Source organism: Spinacia oleracea, chromosome 5 (genome assembly GCF_020520425.1).
Source record: "Spinacia oleracea cultivar Varoflay chromosome 5, BTI_SOV_V1, whole genome shotgun sequence".
In the NCBI taxonomy this organism is placed as follows: domain Eukaryota; kingdom Viridiplantae; phylum Streptophyta; class Magnoliopsida; order Caryophyllales; family Amaranthaceae; genus Spinacia; species Spinacia oleracea.
In genome coordinates, this window is record NC_079491.1 from 39,329,915 (window position 1) to 39,347,254 (window position 17,340).

General features: G+C 39.7%; 2 protein-coding genes across 2 annotated transcripts; both read right to left on the reverse strand.

Annotated features, from left to right (window-relative positions):
* Positions 1-13,665: 13,665 nt before the first annotated feature.
* LOC130461455 (uncharacterized) lies at positions 13,666-14,401 on the reverse strand. The gene is made up of 2 exons (XM_056829569.1): positions 14,346-14,401; positions 13,666-14,244 (listed from the first exon to the last, which is right to left on the reverse strand). Exons 1-2 carry the CDS (start codon positions 14,397-14,399, stop codon positions 13,666-13,668), a joined length of 633 nt encoding a protein of 210 aa, XP_056685547.1. The 5' UTR covers positions 14,400-14,401.
* A 107-nt stretch (positions 14,402-14,508) lies between these two features.
* On the reverse strand, positions 14,509-17,072 carry LOC130461456 (protein FAR-RED IMPAIRED RESPONSE 1-like). Its single transcript, XM_056829570.1, has 2 exons — positions 15,983-17,072; positions 14,509-15,731 (listed from the first exon to the last, which is right to left on the reverse strand). Exons 1-2 carry the CDS (start codon positions 17,070-17,072, stop codon positions 14,509-14,511), a joined length of 2,313 nt encoding a protein of 770 aa, XP_056685548.1.
* Positions 17,073-17,340: the final 268 nt, after the last annotated feature.

Below are 17,340 nucleotides of genomic sequence, written 5' to 3' on the forward strand. Positions count from 1 at the left end.
TGGTACATTATCAGCCGTAAATTGTCACCCGTTTGGTATCAAGTTCGGTAGTTGGGTTTTTATTGTGGTTAATTCTCGTTAATTTGAATTTGAAAATTGAAAAATGTGATCTTGTGTATTGTTTGTAGAGTAATCTGGAATCAACACATAAACATATGTTTAAACTAACCAAATCACACTTTTACATTCACACTAACCAAATCAAAGGAAATATTATGCTGAAGGAGGATGTCAAACACACAGGGTAATTAAAAAAATAACTAAAGCAATACATTTGTGAAATATGAAACAATCACACAGCTAACACTATGGCATTGAAATAATAGTATGCAAATGGCCAGACTTCCAGGACATTACATGCCACCACACTGAATCCTCCAACTGTAGTTTGCATTCCCCACACTTGTGTCGAAATTATTGAAATCAATGTCACTCGATACATTAAGTAGTGGTTCCCTAGGGTTCCAGGTATTTGACCCTTCCCTCCACAGGTCACAGACGCACTTATATGTAAACCTTGTGTAAGTGCCATTTGTTTCTTTGTACTCTAGGGTTTCATAGTATCGAAAATTAAGGGTACGTACTCTTTCGGAGAATTTCCAATCAAAGTCGGGGCGGTAGTATTGATTGATCAATTCCATGGCCCACTTCTTGCATGCGAACACTGAATTAGCCCTAGTTGGCTTGTCCATCTTAGACCATATGACACCCATTATATTAGCATCTCCGGCAACAATTTCGACGCTCTTGGACTTCGCACATCCGTGTTGGTCTGGTTCAACCACCGCATAGCCATACTTTACCGCGAGGTCGATCTCGAATTGTTGTATGAGGTCGTGTTTGCGAGCAGTTTTGTGTTGTTCCGTATAATCGAAACGGTAACGGTGGTTAGGACAAACTCTGGGGTAATAATTTGGCGGAATTTCCATTTTCTCGAATGAAATGCTTTGTGAAGACAATGAAGTTTATGGAAATGCTTTGTGAAGACATTGAAGTTTATGGAAATAACCCTCACACGAAGTGTTATTTATAGAGCGCATGTTTTAACCGTCACATAACTGCCACCTTATCCATTTAATAAAAAAAACACCCATATTTCGTTATGCTAACCTTACACTATTCCTTTAATTTGAAAAAATTATACCGTTGGTACCTCTGTCGCAATATAAACAGTACCAAACATGTGTTGTTCATTGGTTTGGTACTACTTTACTCAATGGTACCATATGCCTACGGAATAAGGGTGATCGTAGACCATTCGACGAAATTATAACATGACCTTTGAAACTGTTAGTGTTATTTGTCGTTCGTTATTGAAAACCTAATTACCATTATACAAATTTTAAAAAAATACTTCATTTTAGCAATCATAGTTATTAAACCAAATCACACCTTTACATTACAATAACATAATCTAAAGGAGGATGACAAACACACCAAATCACACTTCACACTAGGGCATTTAAATAAAATTAAGCAAAACATAAGATGAAAAGAAAACAATCACACACCTAAAACTATGACATTGAAATAACAGAACGAAAATGGGTAGAGAATTCCAATTCCAAGACATTACATGGCACCACACTGAATCCTCCAATTGTAGTTTGCATTGTTCCCACTTTGATCGAAATTATTGAAATCAATGTCACTCGGTACATTGAGCAGCGTTTCCCTAGGGTAGAAGAGATTTGATGCTTCCTTCCACAGGTCACAGACGCACTTATATTTAATCCTTGTGTAAGTGCCATTTGTTTCTTTGTACTCTAGGATCTCATAGTATCGAAAATTAACGGTACGTACTCTTTCGGAGAATCTGCAGTCGAAGTTGGGGCGGTAGTATTGATTGATCAGTTCCATGGCCCACTTCTTGTATGCGAACACTGAATTAGCCCTAGTTGGCTTGTCCATCTTAGACCATATGATACCCATTACATTCTCATCTCCTGCAACAATATCGACGCTCGTGGGCTGTTCATCACCGTGTTGGTCTGGTGCAACCACCGCATGGCCGTACTTTTCCGCGAGGTCGATCTCGAATTCTTGTATGAGATCTGGTTTGCGAGCAGTTTTGTGTTGTGCGACATGATCATAACGGTAATGGTGGTTAGGGCAGACGTTGGGGTATGCATTTGGTGGAATTTCCATTTTGCAAATGAAATGCTTTGTTGTGAAGAGATGTGAAGAGAGAATAAAGTTTTTGAATATCTCCCTCATACTAAGTGTTATTTATAGAGGATTTGATGTAACGGTCACAAAACTGCCACCTCTTCGGTTTTATATTATTTAGATAATCAACCGTCACAATATAGATAATCAACCGTCACAATATACTCACACTTACTGACGCCAACATTTACACTTAAGAAACCTTGTATCTTCTTCAAACTTTATATCTTCTTCAAACTGCTGACCTTTGTTGTCAGTTATGATATTCAATTCGCGCGATTTTCAACCTAATACGCTTTAATATTTCAGCTTTATTAAAGACCCCCAAAGAAATTACCAGACAGCGTCCCTTCGTTACACTAAATGTTGACGAAAAAATAGGATTGTCGAGTATTAAGTAGCCCGTATGAAAATTTAGCGTAGTCGAGTACAAAGGCGTTATCGAAAATTACAATAAAATTACCCACAAATGGTAATTACACAATATGGTTCATTAAATAGTTGCAAACACTTAACATACTTGCAATCACTTATCATAAGACACACTTACACACATCTGCAAAGCCTAATTTCATAAACAGAAAGACGCACTAACATTACACAGTTGTATACAATGACATCAATTTTTAAAATAACATTTACAACTTACACTGCGTCACACTAACTTACTATTAATATGTACTACTTATAATGCTTCACACCTTACTTTAGCAAACATACGGAATTGCGTTAACGAATGGAATAATCAGTCTCACGGAGCAAGCGTAGGGGACTTGATACGCTCAATTCCTATATTAAGATCAATCACCCTTTGTTCTGCGTCGTCATATTGCTCAATGATTTCTTTCATATGGTCACAATGATCCCCATGACCACCGATACGCAGCGCCTGGTGTAGCGATGTAAAGAAATGACGTTGCATGGATTTGAGTCGATGTATATGTTCTTTGCAATTTCGTATCCCATTCTCCATTACCTTGTTCATTTCATCAACGCCTTGCTCCACATCGTCATACCTCTGTAGAAAATCTTTGAAAAGGGTCTTAGCCCGATTCTTCCCTTCCCACCTCATTCTTATCATTGTTGATTTTATGCAGTCACGTTGAGTTATTTTCGCTTCCTTGATTTGTTGCACCTTTGCATTAATTTCTTCCATGGCACGTTCTTCCGCCGTGGGTCTATGAGGGACGCCAGACCATCTTGAGTTTGCGGACGATGCCATTTTATTATCGTATTTCTCCAATACATGCACTCTATAAACGTGAATGTGTTCTCCTATTTATAGAAGACGATCCCTGGGTCCGTCCTTATCCAAATAATGTGGAAATGAATAACTACCTTTATTATTATAATGAAACTGCCTTTCTATATGTAACTACCCATCGGGGGTATGGTGCGCAATACCCGCCTACCAAACTTAAAAACTACCACGCCAAGTTTGTCATTGTTTTATCCCCATAAAGTACCATTCCCAAGGTTATGCTGTCTCAACCTCCTAAATACAGAGTCCCAAACAATCCACACTCTCAACGATTGTTTATTAACTAAACCTTTTGTATAACACATATATGTTTCATGTATTTATGGTCCAGGTGTGATACGGAGTATTTATAAGTGTGTATATAAATAAGTTTGTATTGTTTTGTTTGAGTACATACCGGTTTAAAAAGTATACGGGAATAAATCATTGTATACCAAACCTAGTTAATTGGTAGTTTGGGGTTCCAAACGTAAAGATTTGAAGTTCATTTACTAACTTATGTAAAAACGTTGGGAAATGTGAGTCACATTAATTACTTTCAACCACTGTAAGTAATGGCTATCAACTACCTGTTCTAGTATAACTTCATTTAATCTTCTCCCTTTATACAAACTTATAGCCATAAGTGTTTTTCCCCTCACTCAAAAGCCAATTTCTCATTACTACCTTTTAGCATGAAGAAACTGAAGTCGATTTCGAGTAGGGTTGCGCAAAACCAGGTCTCTGGGACTTGCCAAAATTACCTTTCACATCCAAATTGTGTTTTTTATTTCAATCCACCAAAATCAACAAACGTCCCTGAGTTGGACTACAACAACACCTCGTACTACGTCAACATGGAAGACTTACAAATGCTTTTTCCGTTAGATGAAGCAATTAAGACGGACTTGAATTTTCAAGTTACTGCTGTCATGGACAAATTGCCGTACACCCATGAAAATTTCCCTTGTGCCATCGTGGCAACAACTGAAGGGAATGCTGCTGCAGCTCACCGTCCTTTAATCAGAGACCAACCGCACATGCATTTGGGCTTCTGGAGGTTTCTCGACTGGTGCTCCAACCAACTGAGGGAACAACTTGACTGGAAGTTGTACCCAACGGAGCTTCTTACAGTCGTTGACCCCGTCCCAGACATAGATGTCCAGGATCTACCAATTTATAACATCCCCGCCTTCGACGCACACATTTTCATTGCATCCTACTCAGACACTATTCACATTATGAGGGCGGAGGACTTTTTCTATAGCCTAAATGTCAGAGTGAGCCGGCGATTTTTTTGGGGCATGTCTCGTGCCTACACAGACATTTCTGTTGAGGGACAAAATAAATTCGAGGGGGTACCAAATACGATCCCACGCGGTTTGATTGTGTCAATATGGAACGCTAAGTCCATGACAAGGCCATCATTCAAGGCGACATTCTTGGAACTGTTTGCAACCCACCACCCGGCTCTCTTGATTGTCACTGAAGCCAGGATAAGCGACGAACACTGTCAGGAACTGATAACTACCCTACCAGGAAAGTACGAGAGTGCAGTGTTCGATAACATAGATCAGTGTGGAGGGGTGGTTCTTATGTGGCGCGTTAACGATCTATTCGTATCTTACAAAGAAGATGATTCCACGGCAGAAAGCGGGTTGTTCAACTTCACATTTGAGGTAAAAAGCGTACAACACCCCTCTTTCTACATACTCTACTTAGATTAAATGCCCTTTGAAACGACATTGATTACCTTTACATGAAATTTGACCTTAATCTGAGAGTTTAGTACCGTAATAAGGTCGAAAAGGGTTCCATTCCCGTGCATGTAGTTGTACCTTTCTACTACTTTTCTTAATAACTTTTACGAATGTGGTACCAAACACAAACTACACTAGTATCATCTTTGCAATCCACCTTAATATTTCTGGACACTTTTAGATTGTGCGATGGCCTCTCCAAATTAATGTTGTGGGTAGGTAGCTAAGTAAGTCCAAGAGTATATAAGTTCAAATGAGGACGCACCCAATTATATTCAATACGTTTCCTAATTCGACGTCTACTATGTAACTCATACTTACAATTTTGTGTACAGCCGGTGGTTTACGTGTCAAGAAAGAAAAAAGTAGCCCGTACGTCGGAGTTGGGTCTATGAAGATGGCAAGGATTGAGGGTGAGTCAACTACAACAATTATAAACAACTAGGGTTCTTATTATATTGGTTTGTATTCGTAGTCGGCTATATTCTTATAATCAGTGTTGTGTAAGCTGAAGAATTAAATTCCTTAAGTGTTGTATTATGATATATAATGTTAGAATTTGTATTAAATTGAACAAGGTTTATTTATTAGTAATGCTAGACTATCATGACAAATGTAATGTTAATAACATATTAATTGTGAACTCATATAAATTCACATAAAGTACGAATTGGCTATTTGGTACTACCGTGTGTACCAAATACCGATTACATAGTACAAATACAGTCCTAGGGCCTTACTGAAAACGACCAAAAAATACAAGCTTTTGGGAGAATTTTGCAAACCTCCTAGGGCTAAAGTAATAACACTTTCAGAATAAAAAACATAAACTTACCGAGGACACACCGATTACGTAATGTTTGTGTATCCCAAACCGCATCATTTGGTACCCATATTAGCGAAGTGTAGGTACCAATTAGCATCAAATTTCTTCACTTGCGTCGCTGTTAGAACTATCGTACTCATCAGCTGAGTCAGGGTGAAAGTACACCATGTCCTCGTCGTGATAATATATCTTAGAACATCTCGAAGCGTAGGCCAGTTCCATCTGCTGATCGTAATGAGCAGGGTAGTTATGCGTAGAGTAAAAAGGGTTTTCAAGGAGTAAATCCAACTCACTCATCGTCTCCAACCCATTCAGATCTATCATTTCGTTCTTGAAATGGAGGTAGTTGTCTTTATCGTAAGAGAGGTAGTAAAAAAGATCCTCGTTTCCGAAATTCATCCACTCGAACGTGGTCTCCCTTTCTTTGAAACCCATGTATTTCCGACCAAGCACTAGTAGGCCGAATGGACCCGACTCTGTCTCATGTACCTGTAACCTGTAATTGACCTCATCCAACCACCCTTTCAAGGGCTTGAACATCTCAAAGAATTTGACAAGGTAGCGGTAGAAAAGATCATTTTCCATGCACTTAAGGATGATTTTTTTAAGTTTGTTCAGGTTAAAACTAAAAGCCATCTTATACGAATCTAGTAAGTAATATAAAAAACAGTACGCCTCTTTCCTGAAGCGTCTTGCACTAACTATCTTGAGAGGTGTGAGGTACGACCATTTAGGGTTGAAGTCTATTCCACCTATGGCTTCATCCCCGTTCCTAGACACAGCTGCCAGAAGGTGGGGGAAGACAAGGCTTTCAGCCCTTTTACGTACCGTGTGGATCCCGACGACGTCCTTTACGTCGCGTTGGCCGGAATCAGCCATGACCTTTAACACTTCGTCACTATCCATTACCTTGGCCTTTCCCTTCTCCCTGGCTGTATACCTCCTAGTCCTTGGTGTTTCTTCCTGTTCAGCTGCCTTGCCTTTTCCATGACTGCAAATATATTTACACAAATGTACCATACCAAGCGATTTAGTACACACTCCGTATTAGTAAAGTACGATCGACATTAATAAACTAAAATAAATAGATGTCAATGGTGTAATATAAACATAAACACAACAAAAAAGCCGTATTTATCACATATTTGTCTTTAACAGAACAAGGTCATACATTAGCAGAAGTTACCTTTTATTTTCTTTCCGAGTAGGACCACCCGCCATGACTGGAAGTAGTTTCTTGTTAAATCTCTATAGAAAGTTGGATGCAAAATGAAATAAAACCTAGGAATGCCTCATTTTAATTATAGAAGTACAGGATAAGGAATGCAACAATGAATGATTACCTGTGTTGGTGGTTGGGGTTTAAGTCCAAGTACAACTTTAGTAAAGGGTAGTTGGCGTAACTAGAGTATATTAATGAAAAGACATAAAATAAACTTACTTGTGTAATGTACTATTCACAAAAAATACGAGGAAAAAATACAAGGTCAAAGTATCTGAATTTGTATTGTTTATGTATTATAAAATTTTAAGGGGAAATGCAATAACTACAGCGTACTTTAACACCAACGTCCGTAATTAAAGTTACCAGTTGCCCTACTTATCACTAACGACTGACTGACTTGAGGTCCTCCCCTACAATCAAACCCGAAGTCCCCATATACTGTTAATCAAAGGAAGCCTAATGCCAAAATCACCAACCCAAAACGTTTTAAAACAATGTGTAAGCAATGAAACGTCCCCAACCAGGAACCTCCTATATCATCCTCGCGAAGCAATGTACTTCTCCCCGGCTGCGGGTTTGCGATATGAGTTGGATATAAATCGTACCTTTTACTTTCAGACCTATGACGAGATCATAGGGGAAGAGGAGTGGAACCCCGTTGATAGGGACACTATCGTACGGGCAATATTTTCAAAAACATCGGACAGAGAAGGATTTCCCGGTAGGTTCATGGTAACGGAGAACAACCGTGTATTACCATTCCACCTCCCCACTCCCGAAGACTCGGGTGGTCGTATTCCAGCTGGTTTGTTAGCTTACATAGAGTGGGAAGCTAGGAGTAGGACCGAGTTTGAGGCGTTTGAGGTAATCCCTTATAAGTACTTACCTTTCATTGATCCCATTCCAGTACTACATATTGACCAAACACCGGTATACATTGTACCAATCAAAAAAACCCCTATATTTTTTGGTTCTTACACCGATGGACTTCATGTCATGAAAAACTCTAACTACATTCACTCAATTGACGTTGATGTCTTCTACCGTGAAGGGAACCTGTATAAAAAGGGTTACCACCATATTCACCTGGGATCAACAGAACAATACGTCGGTCATACAACACCGACACTACTGGCAAAGGGAATGTTAGTGGTCATTTGGAATGCTAGAGGTGTAACCAGGCCTTCGTTCAAGGAACACTTCTATCGCATATTTTCCCAACTTACACCGTCCATTATCATCGTGACCGAGTCAAGAATAAATGAACCTCAACTACTGCTTATCGCACAAACACTGCCTGGGACGTACCAACATGACTTATTCGGTCCCGAAGGACGAGCCGGGGGTGTTGTTATGTTTTGGTCTGTCAACCAAGTCCAGCCATCGATTACGTACCGGCATGATCCCGTTTGTCAAATGGGGGGAGCAAAACCTAAACACCTTGCGTCGTTACAATTTCATGTAAGTGTCTTCCGTTTTACATAGACATATAGTATGAGATAAGGTTCCAAACGACGGTTTGGTACACAAACAATAACTACATGGTGTACCAAACCATTCAGTTTCGGCCATGCATTTTCGATCCATATAAAACTGATTTGACCGAGAAAACACGTATTTTGGGGTATTACTATACCAAACGAGGGCATATAAAACACCAAATGTTTGATAGTGTACAAATGGGGGTTACAAGGGAGGAATGTATGTTTGTGGTTCATTGTAGCTCAATAATGTTTGATAAAACATATAACAATTTGTTCCTTTTATTCGTACGTAGGATGTGATCCCGGGAACGACTTCCCGAGCAAAACGACGTCTATTGATGTGCTAAGCGTTGCAGACGGACAGACCCAATGAAAGGTAGTATTAGCTTTCCCTAATCCATAATAACTAAAAACAGTCCCCCAATTAACGCGAACAAAACTTACGGGAATACGACACACAGATGTAATTTACATACGAAATATATTGATGAAATTGTCCAACTCTTAAAATACGCTTTTTATTGATTATTACGATCTTTTACAAAGGAAACGTCGATTTACTTTGGGAGGAGAAAATACACAAAAACTATAAGACAAACGACGAATAATTTATACAACATCCAAATGCATGATTCAATCTTGTCGAGGCGGTGGAGGACGCGGTCCAGCCCAACATCAACAAGACGCGATGGCAGCATGTTTTCCCCTGTTATTAAATTGTGATCTTCAACCCACCGGAACCACCCACAAAATCGACATTTAAAATATAATTTATGTGGATTTGTGGTTGTCTGTGAAATCCTTAGTTCAGTTATGCAAGTGATGCATGTTGGACAACTGATCGTCTCGCACCAGAGCATCTTCCGGCCATCTACGCATCCCACGTTTGCCGGCGGTGACCTTAGGGAATTAGAACTATGAGACATTAGCCGGCGTTATTTAATTTTAAATTATTTAAAATGAGCTAGGAAGTGGCCAATTTCTTGTGGCTTATATAGCTGTGGTGGTCAAAGTCAAAGATTCTTTGACAAGCTTCCAACACTTTTGAGTTTTTACTGAGGGAGGCGGGAAAATTCCCGCTCAATGTTTCAAATTAATTTTGGAATTCTCCTATTACTACGTTGTTTGGGATAGGCCATTTCGTACGTTTGGGACCTTAATTTAAAATTATTTTTTAATGTATCGTATTTGTTATTGGTTAATTAATCGTATTGGTTAATTAATCGTATCGGTTAATTAATCGCATTCGTAAATTATTCGTATTGGTTAAGGGACTGAATGTGTACCCGGTCGAGAAGTCGCCCAAATCTCATTTGGGTCTAGGGTTGAAAATCTAACGAATGACGGTATAAATCCGACAACGCTCACAAACCTTAGTAGTGTTAAGAACCCGATAGTTGATTTCAAAAATCCATTCAATCCGATTACCTTAGATTTACCTAATTCATTCACTTAGGAGGTAATTATCATTTTATAACCACATATGTATATAATTATGTAGTAATAGTCTTACTAAGTGTAATGTATGGTCGTATGTGTACAGATCGTGGTCATCATGAAATCATAAAATTTCAATTTTCGTATTTGCATAAATTAATAACACTTGATATTTTGAATATAAATATCAGGATAACATCATCGAACATCATAACATACGTAAATTAAGACAACCATGTACTCTTACATTGTTATATTGTTACGTAAACACATTTTATTCTAAGACGTGAGAATTTTCAATTTTAAACACATATTGTAAGACATAAACACATTATATTGTAAGACGTAAACAACCTATTAATGAGGTACTAATACTAATAAAAGTTCACAAATGTAATCATTACATTTTATTACTAATATTGGGTTTGGAGTCATTTCAAATATGAGTTAACAATGTTCGGACACCCTAGTGTCGAATAGGTCACGGCAAATTAAAGACCTATAATATCCGACTTTTAACACATTACAGTACCCTACACCCTTTACCTTCAAACATATCACTAACTTGTACATAACCCTAAATTCCGATTCTTAGTAGTCTACTGTTCCATACCGACAATATGAGTGTGCCAAACTACTTATGATAACGAAACCACATTTCCCTAAAATCCAATTCTTAGTGGTCTATTGTTACATACCGACAATATTAGTGTCCTACAAGTCATAGTAACTAACCCTAAAATCCGATTCTTAGTAGTCTGTTGTTCCATACCGACAATATTAGTGTCCCAAACTACTTATGATAACGAAACCACATTTCCCTAAAATCCAATTCTTAGTAGTCTACTGTTACATACCGACAATAATAGTGTCCTATACAAGTCATAGTAACGACAACACATAACCCTAAAATCCGATTCTTAGTAGTCTGTTGTTCCATACCGACAATATTAGTGTCCCAAACTACTGAATCAAACGAAAACATCACCAAAGTCGGATAAATTGTGTTCAACATTCAACTATTGATTTCACTCAATAATAAGAACAATTATGCAGATAACGTTAAATAGCAGTAGTTTGCATTTACTGGAAAAGTACTCTGGAGCGGTACCAAGTAATAAGATCAGTAAACCTGGTGGTACCAAACGACGTAATAACTTTTTAACCCACCTAGGTTGTTAGGAATTTATTTCACTACGTTTTTTCACCGACAACTTTAGTGTAGTATTCACTTCCCTTTATAGTTGACAACCTCCTTCCAGTGGGGACTCCTCAAACCAACCCACTTGTTTCTCCTTCTAGCTGTTCAAACCCTAATTGTTTCCAAATTCTCCACCGGCAAACCTGCCAAAAATGGACAAAGGCAAATCTATCCTTGTTTGTGATAGCAGCCGAACACTACTCTGCCACCCAAAAGCCATAATGTACTTCGAGCAGCCAAAATCTTCAAACGGGCCTGAATTGAACTACAACACCACTTACTACTACATCGACGTCGAAGACGCAGAAAATGGTCTCCGTGTGCCGCACGCAATCAAAACTGACCTGAATATCCAGCTTTATTGTGCCGTTAGTAAGTTGCCTTACCACCCTGTTATGTTCCCTTGTTCTGTGATGGTCACCTCTGCAGGTAAAATCCTGCCTGCACACCACCCTTTAATTACGGACCACCCTAATATGCATCTTAGGTTTTGGGCTTACTTAGATTGGTGTTCCAACCGGCTTGCTGCACAAGGGTCGTGGTTGTTGTACCCGAACAACCTCCTCGCTGTGGTAGACCCTAGACCAGCTGTAGTTGTGGACGACCTCCCTGTGTACAATTTCCCTGATTCCAGGAGCCACGTTTTCATTGCATCCAACGCTCATGCTATTCATGTTATGAGTGTGGAACATACGTTTACTGGGGTGGAAATTACTGTTGTTCCAAGGTATTTTCAGACCAAACGACGGGCTTACACTGAGGTGTGCTTAGAGGGAAAGACTATGGTTGGGACGGAGGTTTCCGCCTTCATACCACGAGGTACGGTGGTCGTTGCATGGAACGCCCTATCCATGACCAGACCCTCATTCAGAGCCACCTTCTTTGAGATGTTTGCAAGGCACCATCCATCACTCATGGTCGTTACTGAAGCCCGAATAAGTAACAACGACTGCAAGGAGCTAATTAGCAACTTACCAGGAGAATATCAATCCAAATGATTTGAGAATCAATGCGGAGGGGTTGTCCTTATGTGGCAGGGAAACGACTTGTTACCAAATTACAATGAATCTGATTTGGGTTCGGCCAACCTCCTGTTTACTGTCTTATTTGAGGTACTTCATTTAATTTCTTATTTCGGTTCCCAACGCTTTGTTTTACACCGTCTGGTAATTCCATTAGGGTACCAAACAGGTATGCTTACTGCATTGGGTTGACTCCATAGTACCAAACAGGTGTACATAGTACTGCATTACAATGCATACCGGTATTTTATGGGTGAGTATGGTACCGTTATGGGTGAGTATGGTACCGCTACCGCTATTATTATGTCTCATACGAACTATGTAATGTAGACAATTAGAAAAAATTTAAGTTGATTGTAATCGTTTATTTGATTTATGCAGTCGGTGAAGCTCCAGAAGCAACCACTTGCGCGTAAACTGGAACTGTAAGCGCCAGAGTCTGGAGCTATTATACACAATTTTCCCCATCAGTGTGTGTGTAGTACTTATTATGTAGGGTGGTTTTTACCTATACACAATTTTCCCCATCAGTGTGTGTGTAGTACTTATTATGTAGGGTGGTTTTTACCTATAGTATAAGAACTTAGTTAGGTACTAGCTTAACTACGGCGTAGTATTTATCGGCATAGTATTCATCACCATGACGTATTTAGTTATTAGGTTTGGGTAGATTTTTTTATCCTACTTCTATGGCGTAATAGTAACAGGTAAGTTATTTGTTGTTGTTCAGACATTGCCTACCTTTAGCTCGTCGGAAATGTAATAGGTGTATTTTATAGTTTCAACCTAGGCGGCGCTGCCTTCCATGTAATATTTTGCGGATGATGTTTTTCGTATTACTAGTCTTATTCTTGTTCTTCATACGTATTATTCGTCTTTATTTTTTAAAAAAAAGTACTGGTGTTACGACAAGATGTAGTACCCCTATAACTTTAACAAATAGTCGTTCTATAACAGATACCGCAAAAACACTAACACGAATACTGTAAAACATAGCAAACACGAAGTAGGGTACCAAATTACCGAATTATACATGGTTTAGTACATAGCAAACACGAAGTAATTCAGAGTTCTGTGTCAATTATGAAAATTCAGTTTACGAAAGTATCTAAAGTAACCTTATTTAAGTTACGACATCCTGTAAACCCCAAATTGGGTTACAAATTGAATCATATGGTTACAGAGGAATGCACATATGGTAACACGCCATAATTCAGACTTATTGGATGGAAGTCAATCAACTTCAAATAACGTACCACAAAGGTAGATTTATTGGGTGGATTTCACCATGGAAATCAATTCTAATTCTTCGTAAGGTCATGACAACCGAGCAGGTCTTGAGTGAATACTGGATTACCACTGGCGCCATGTATAGAATGCGTTCCACACCCACCCTCATTGACTAAAAAACCCGGATTGGACTGCAACAAGTGTTTAATAGTTGGTTGATAACTACGGTGATCCCCATGGGAGGTTTCGTTCACAACCTGGAAACTATGCCGGTGCTGGTTATGATTTGCAGGCATACAATGAGTCCCGACCTCTTGATAATTTCCACCTATGTTGCTGCTGTTACTGGTGAAGTAACGAATGGAACCAGCATTCTGGGACATTTGCGACATCTGAGATATTTGCACTCCACTCAAGTTTTGCGACATTTGCACACCATTAATGTTCTGGGACATGTGTAAACCGGATAGGTTTTGGGCAATTGGACCACCAGATATGTTTTGTGACATTGATATACCACAACGGTCTTGGGACAAAAGTACGTCACCACCCTCCGGGGTCATACGAATCCCACCCACAGACATGCGAATTTCTGTCTGTCCTGAGGGAAACAAATTTGTGGCAACAACTCCACTTACTCTTCCAGATGACTGTATACATGTCAAACGCTAATAAATACAAGCTAAATGTTGTTGACGGTTAATAAACATTTAATAACATGAGTGGTACAAAAGGACACGAAAAAAATCACCTGAAACTGTTGAACAGATACCCCATTGTTGTAGTTCTGCTGAGGGTATACCATAGTCCCCCCTTACTTGCCCAGCCATTTGAGGCGGGTAATCAGCACTATACCCCTGGAAATATCACAAAAATCAATATTTGTTTAAATAGAATATCACAAACTCACAAACTCACATCAATATTTGTTTAAGTTTAATTTGTAGCGTATGTGATTCACTCACATATTGATCGTGGGATCCCCAACCAGGATGGAAGGTGTTTGGCGGCTGCACGTAGTTGTGTTGAGGAAGGCAAGTGTTCTGACAATTGCTGGTTTCTGGAAAGTCTTGTGGTACAACACTCTTGTTTTTCCTGACTTGCTTCCTTGCGGGGTTTTTATTCTCACCTGGTTGTAAAAATCTTTTTTCACGAGTCCTGTGAGCCTTTAAACCACCGCGCGGAACAGGATCTTTAACCATAATAGGGGGGGTAAGTGTGGTAGTATCATCCCCAACGCTGTTTGGAGGTTTGTTAACGGAGCCTGGTGTCGTAGGACCAACAATCGCCATCCTGTTCCCCCCGGAAGTCAGTGCACCAGCTTCGTTATCACCAACTGCTGAAAGAGCATCACTCTCATCAAGACGTAACACAATATTCATAATACCTTCTATGACCAAATCCAACTTCTGCTCGGAAAGTGATCCACGGAGGGCAGCAGGTTCCACCGCATTCATAATCCGGTCATAGCGCTTAACTTCTTCTGTTTTCTCAGGATCATGATAAGCAACCTTCACAAGAGTGTGCTTGCGTTGTATATCTTTCCTCCATCGGTCAACTATATATCCAGCAGGCATATTTTCCACATCCTCCACGTCCAACACCTTAATGATGTGCCTACACATAATGCCGTGGCACTCGAAATGTTTGCAGTCACACTTTGCAAAAGAGGTCTCCTTGTTGAACATCACGACGTATATACGCTTCCGGCCTGCCAAAGATATTTCCTTTCTCAAGAACTTGGACCATACCCATACTTTGTCAGACACCGTATGCTCAACCTCCACATCAGAAACTACTTTCGAAGTAATAGGTGTTACGTAACATACCCGCATACATTGGATCTGGACTTCAACGAACTTCGCATCCGTATATAGTTTCTGGAACTTCCTCTCCACAGCAAACTCTCCAACCAAAGACCGAGTAAAACGACAGCAGTTCACATCAGCAGCTTTTTCATCATTGGCCCTAATTTCCATGGCCTTGCAGTACCTAGGAGCAAACTGATATAATCTCGTATTCTTCTTCAAGTACCCGTCGAAGAAACTATTAATACTCTCAACCCTCTGAGTCGTCTGCATCCCCGCCCAAAAAATATGCTTCACATATGCAGGTATCCACCGCTGATTATACAACCCTATACATTTAAAAAAGGTCATTAGGTAAATTAACAACAAAGGAATTGAACATGAAAGACATTCTCACCAAAGACAATGCCATATATGAAATACCTACCACATTGCACATGTAAATCAAATATTTATTGCAGTTTGGTACATAATTAAATGAAAACGTGTACCAATCCAAAATGTTATCGCGGTTTCGTATGATGTATACTTTACCATATCACGATTAGAATTAAAAGTAGTACCAAACCATGATAAATACCTACTAGCCACTTGTAGCTTTCCTTAGCCTCCTTCAGCTTGAAAGTTTCCACCACTTCAGCCCAACCTTCTTCGAATTCAACAGGGGTCAAACTGTTGTATATGACATTCTGTAGGGCAACTTTTATTTGGGGAAAATCAGTCATCGAACCCAATTTTCGGCTAAACTTCTGCATAATATGCCACATACACCAACGATGTCTGGTTTTAGGCATTGGCATTGCTATTCTAATTGCCTTCCTCATAGCCGCATCCTGGTCGGTCATAATAGCAGCGGGAGCTTTACCCCCCATACAAGACAACCATGCCCTAAAGAGCCAAACGAACGTTTCCGCGGTTTCATGAGACACTAATGCACATCCAAGCAAAATTGTTTGCCCATGGTGATTCACCCCAACAAAGTTCGAAAATGGCAACTCATACTTGTTTGTCAAGTACGTGGAGTCAAAACAAACCACATCCCCAAAATACTCATACGCGGCTCTGCTACGAGCATCAACCCACATTACATCCTGCAACTTCCCTGTTTTATCAAGCCGGTGGAGATAGAAATTTTTTTGATTATCCTTTGTCATTTTATCTAAATAATTTATCATTGCAACAGCATCCCCATCTCGTAGCCTCAATCGCATCCTCCTATTCAAAATATTATGCACGTCTTTTTTCGTAAAACCAATATTCTCTACACCATTCCTTCTTCCCGCTAAGTTATTGAAAATCTGAGCCACAGGTGCACCTGAATCGTGATCATTTTCAATATGTTTCAGGATTGTCTGAGTTATTTTCCTGACTCGGAACATGGAAATATGGTTGGACTTGGAAGGAGTGGGAATGTGGTTCAAATGTTCAGTAACAACACTCTTCACAACCCATAAATTCTCTTTGGTCCAAGCCCCATATAGCATAACAGGGCAACTACACTTCTTCGTCTTCCTCTTAAGAATTGGTTCCTCTGCGCAGGTAACTACCCTGCCATTCACCATCCGCTGGTATTTTGGCCTTCCATGACACTCACACCTCCAAACATAGGTCCTCAGGGAATTCGATTTGCCCGTTTCACTGTCTTTCACCCCGCTCTTATTCCCTCCCATACACACTACACCAAAACCTTGTTGCTCCCCATAGGATCAAAAATAGTTATTCAATGCTTCCCAATTAGCAAAAGACATTCCAACAGAAGGGGTCGGTAGAACGGGACCTTTGTTCCGCTTCGTAGGAGTTGTATACATATCTGCGTTAATGGTTGAAACCCCATCTCCATCACCAGGGCCGCCAATGTCTCCATCCTCCATACAAGTAGTGTTTCGCCCCACTCCCATTTCTCCGGATTCATCATAATTATCATCATTAACCTCATTC

Excerpts from the sequence above, each read along its gene's own strand:
- LOC130461455 (XM_056829569.1), bottom strand. The coding sequence starts at position 14,399 with ATGGTATACCCTCAGCAGAACTACAACAATGGGGTATCTGTTCAACAG. Across the intron at positions 14,245-14,345 it reads TATCTGTTCAACAGTTTCAG|TCATCTGGAAGAGTAAGTGG; the intron begins GTGATTTTTTTC and ends ACATGTATACAG.
- LOC130461456 (XM_056829570.1), bottom strand. The coding sequence starts at position 17,072 with ATGGGAGGGAATAAGAGCGGGGTGAAAGACAGTGAAACGGGCAAATCG. Across the intron at positions 15,732-15,982 it reads AAGCTACAAGTGGCTAGTAG|GGTTGTATAATCAGCGGTGG; the intron begins GTATTTATCATG and ends TTAAATGTATAG.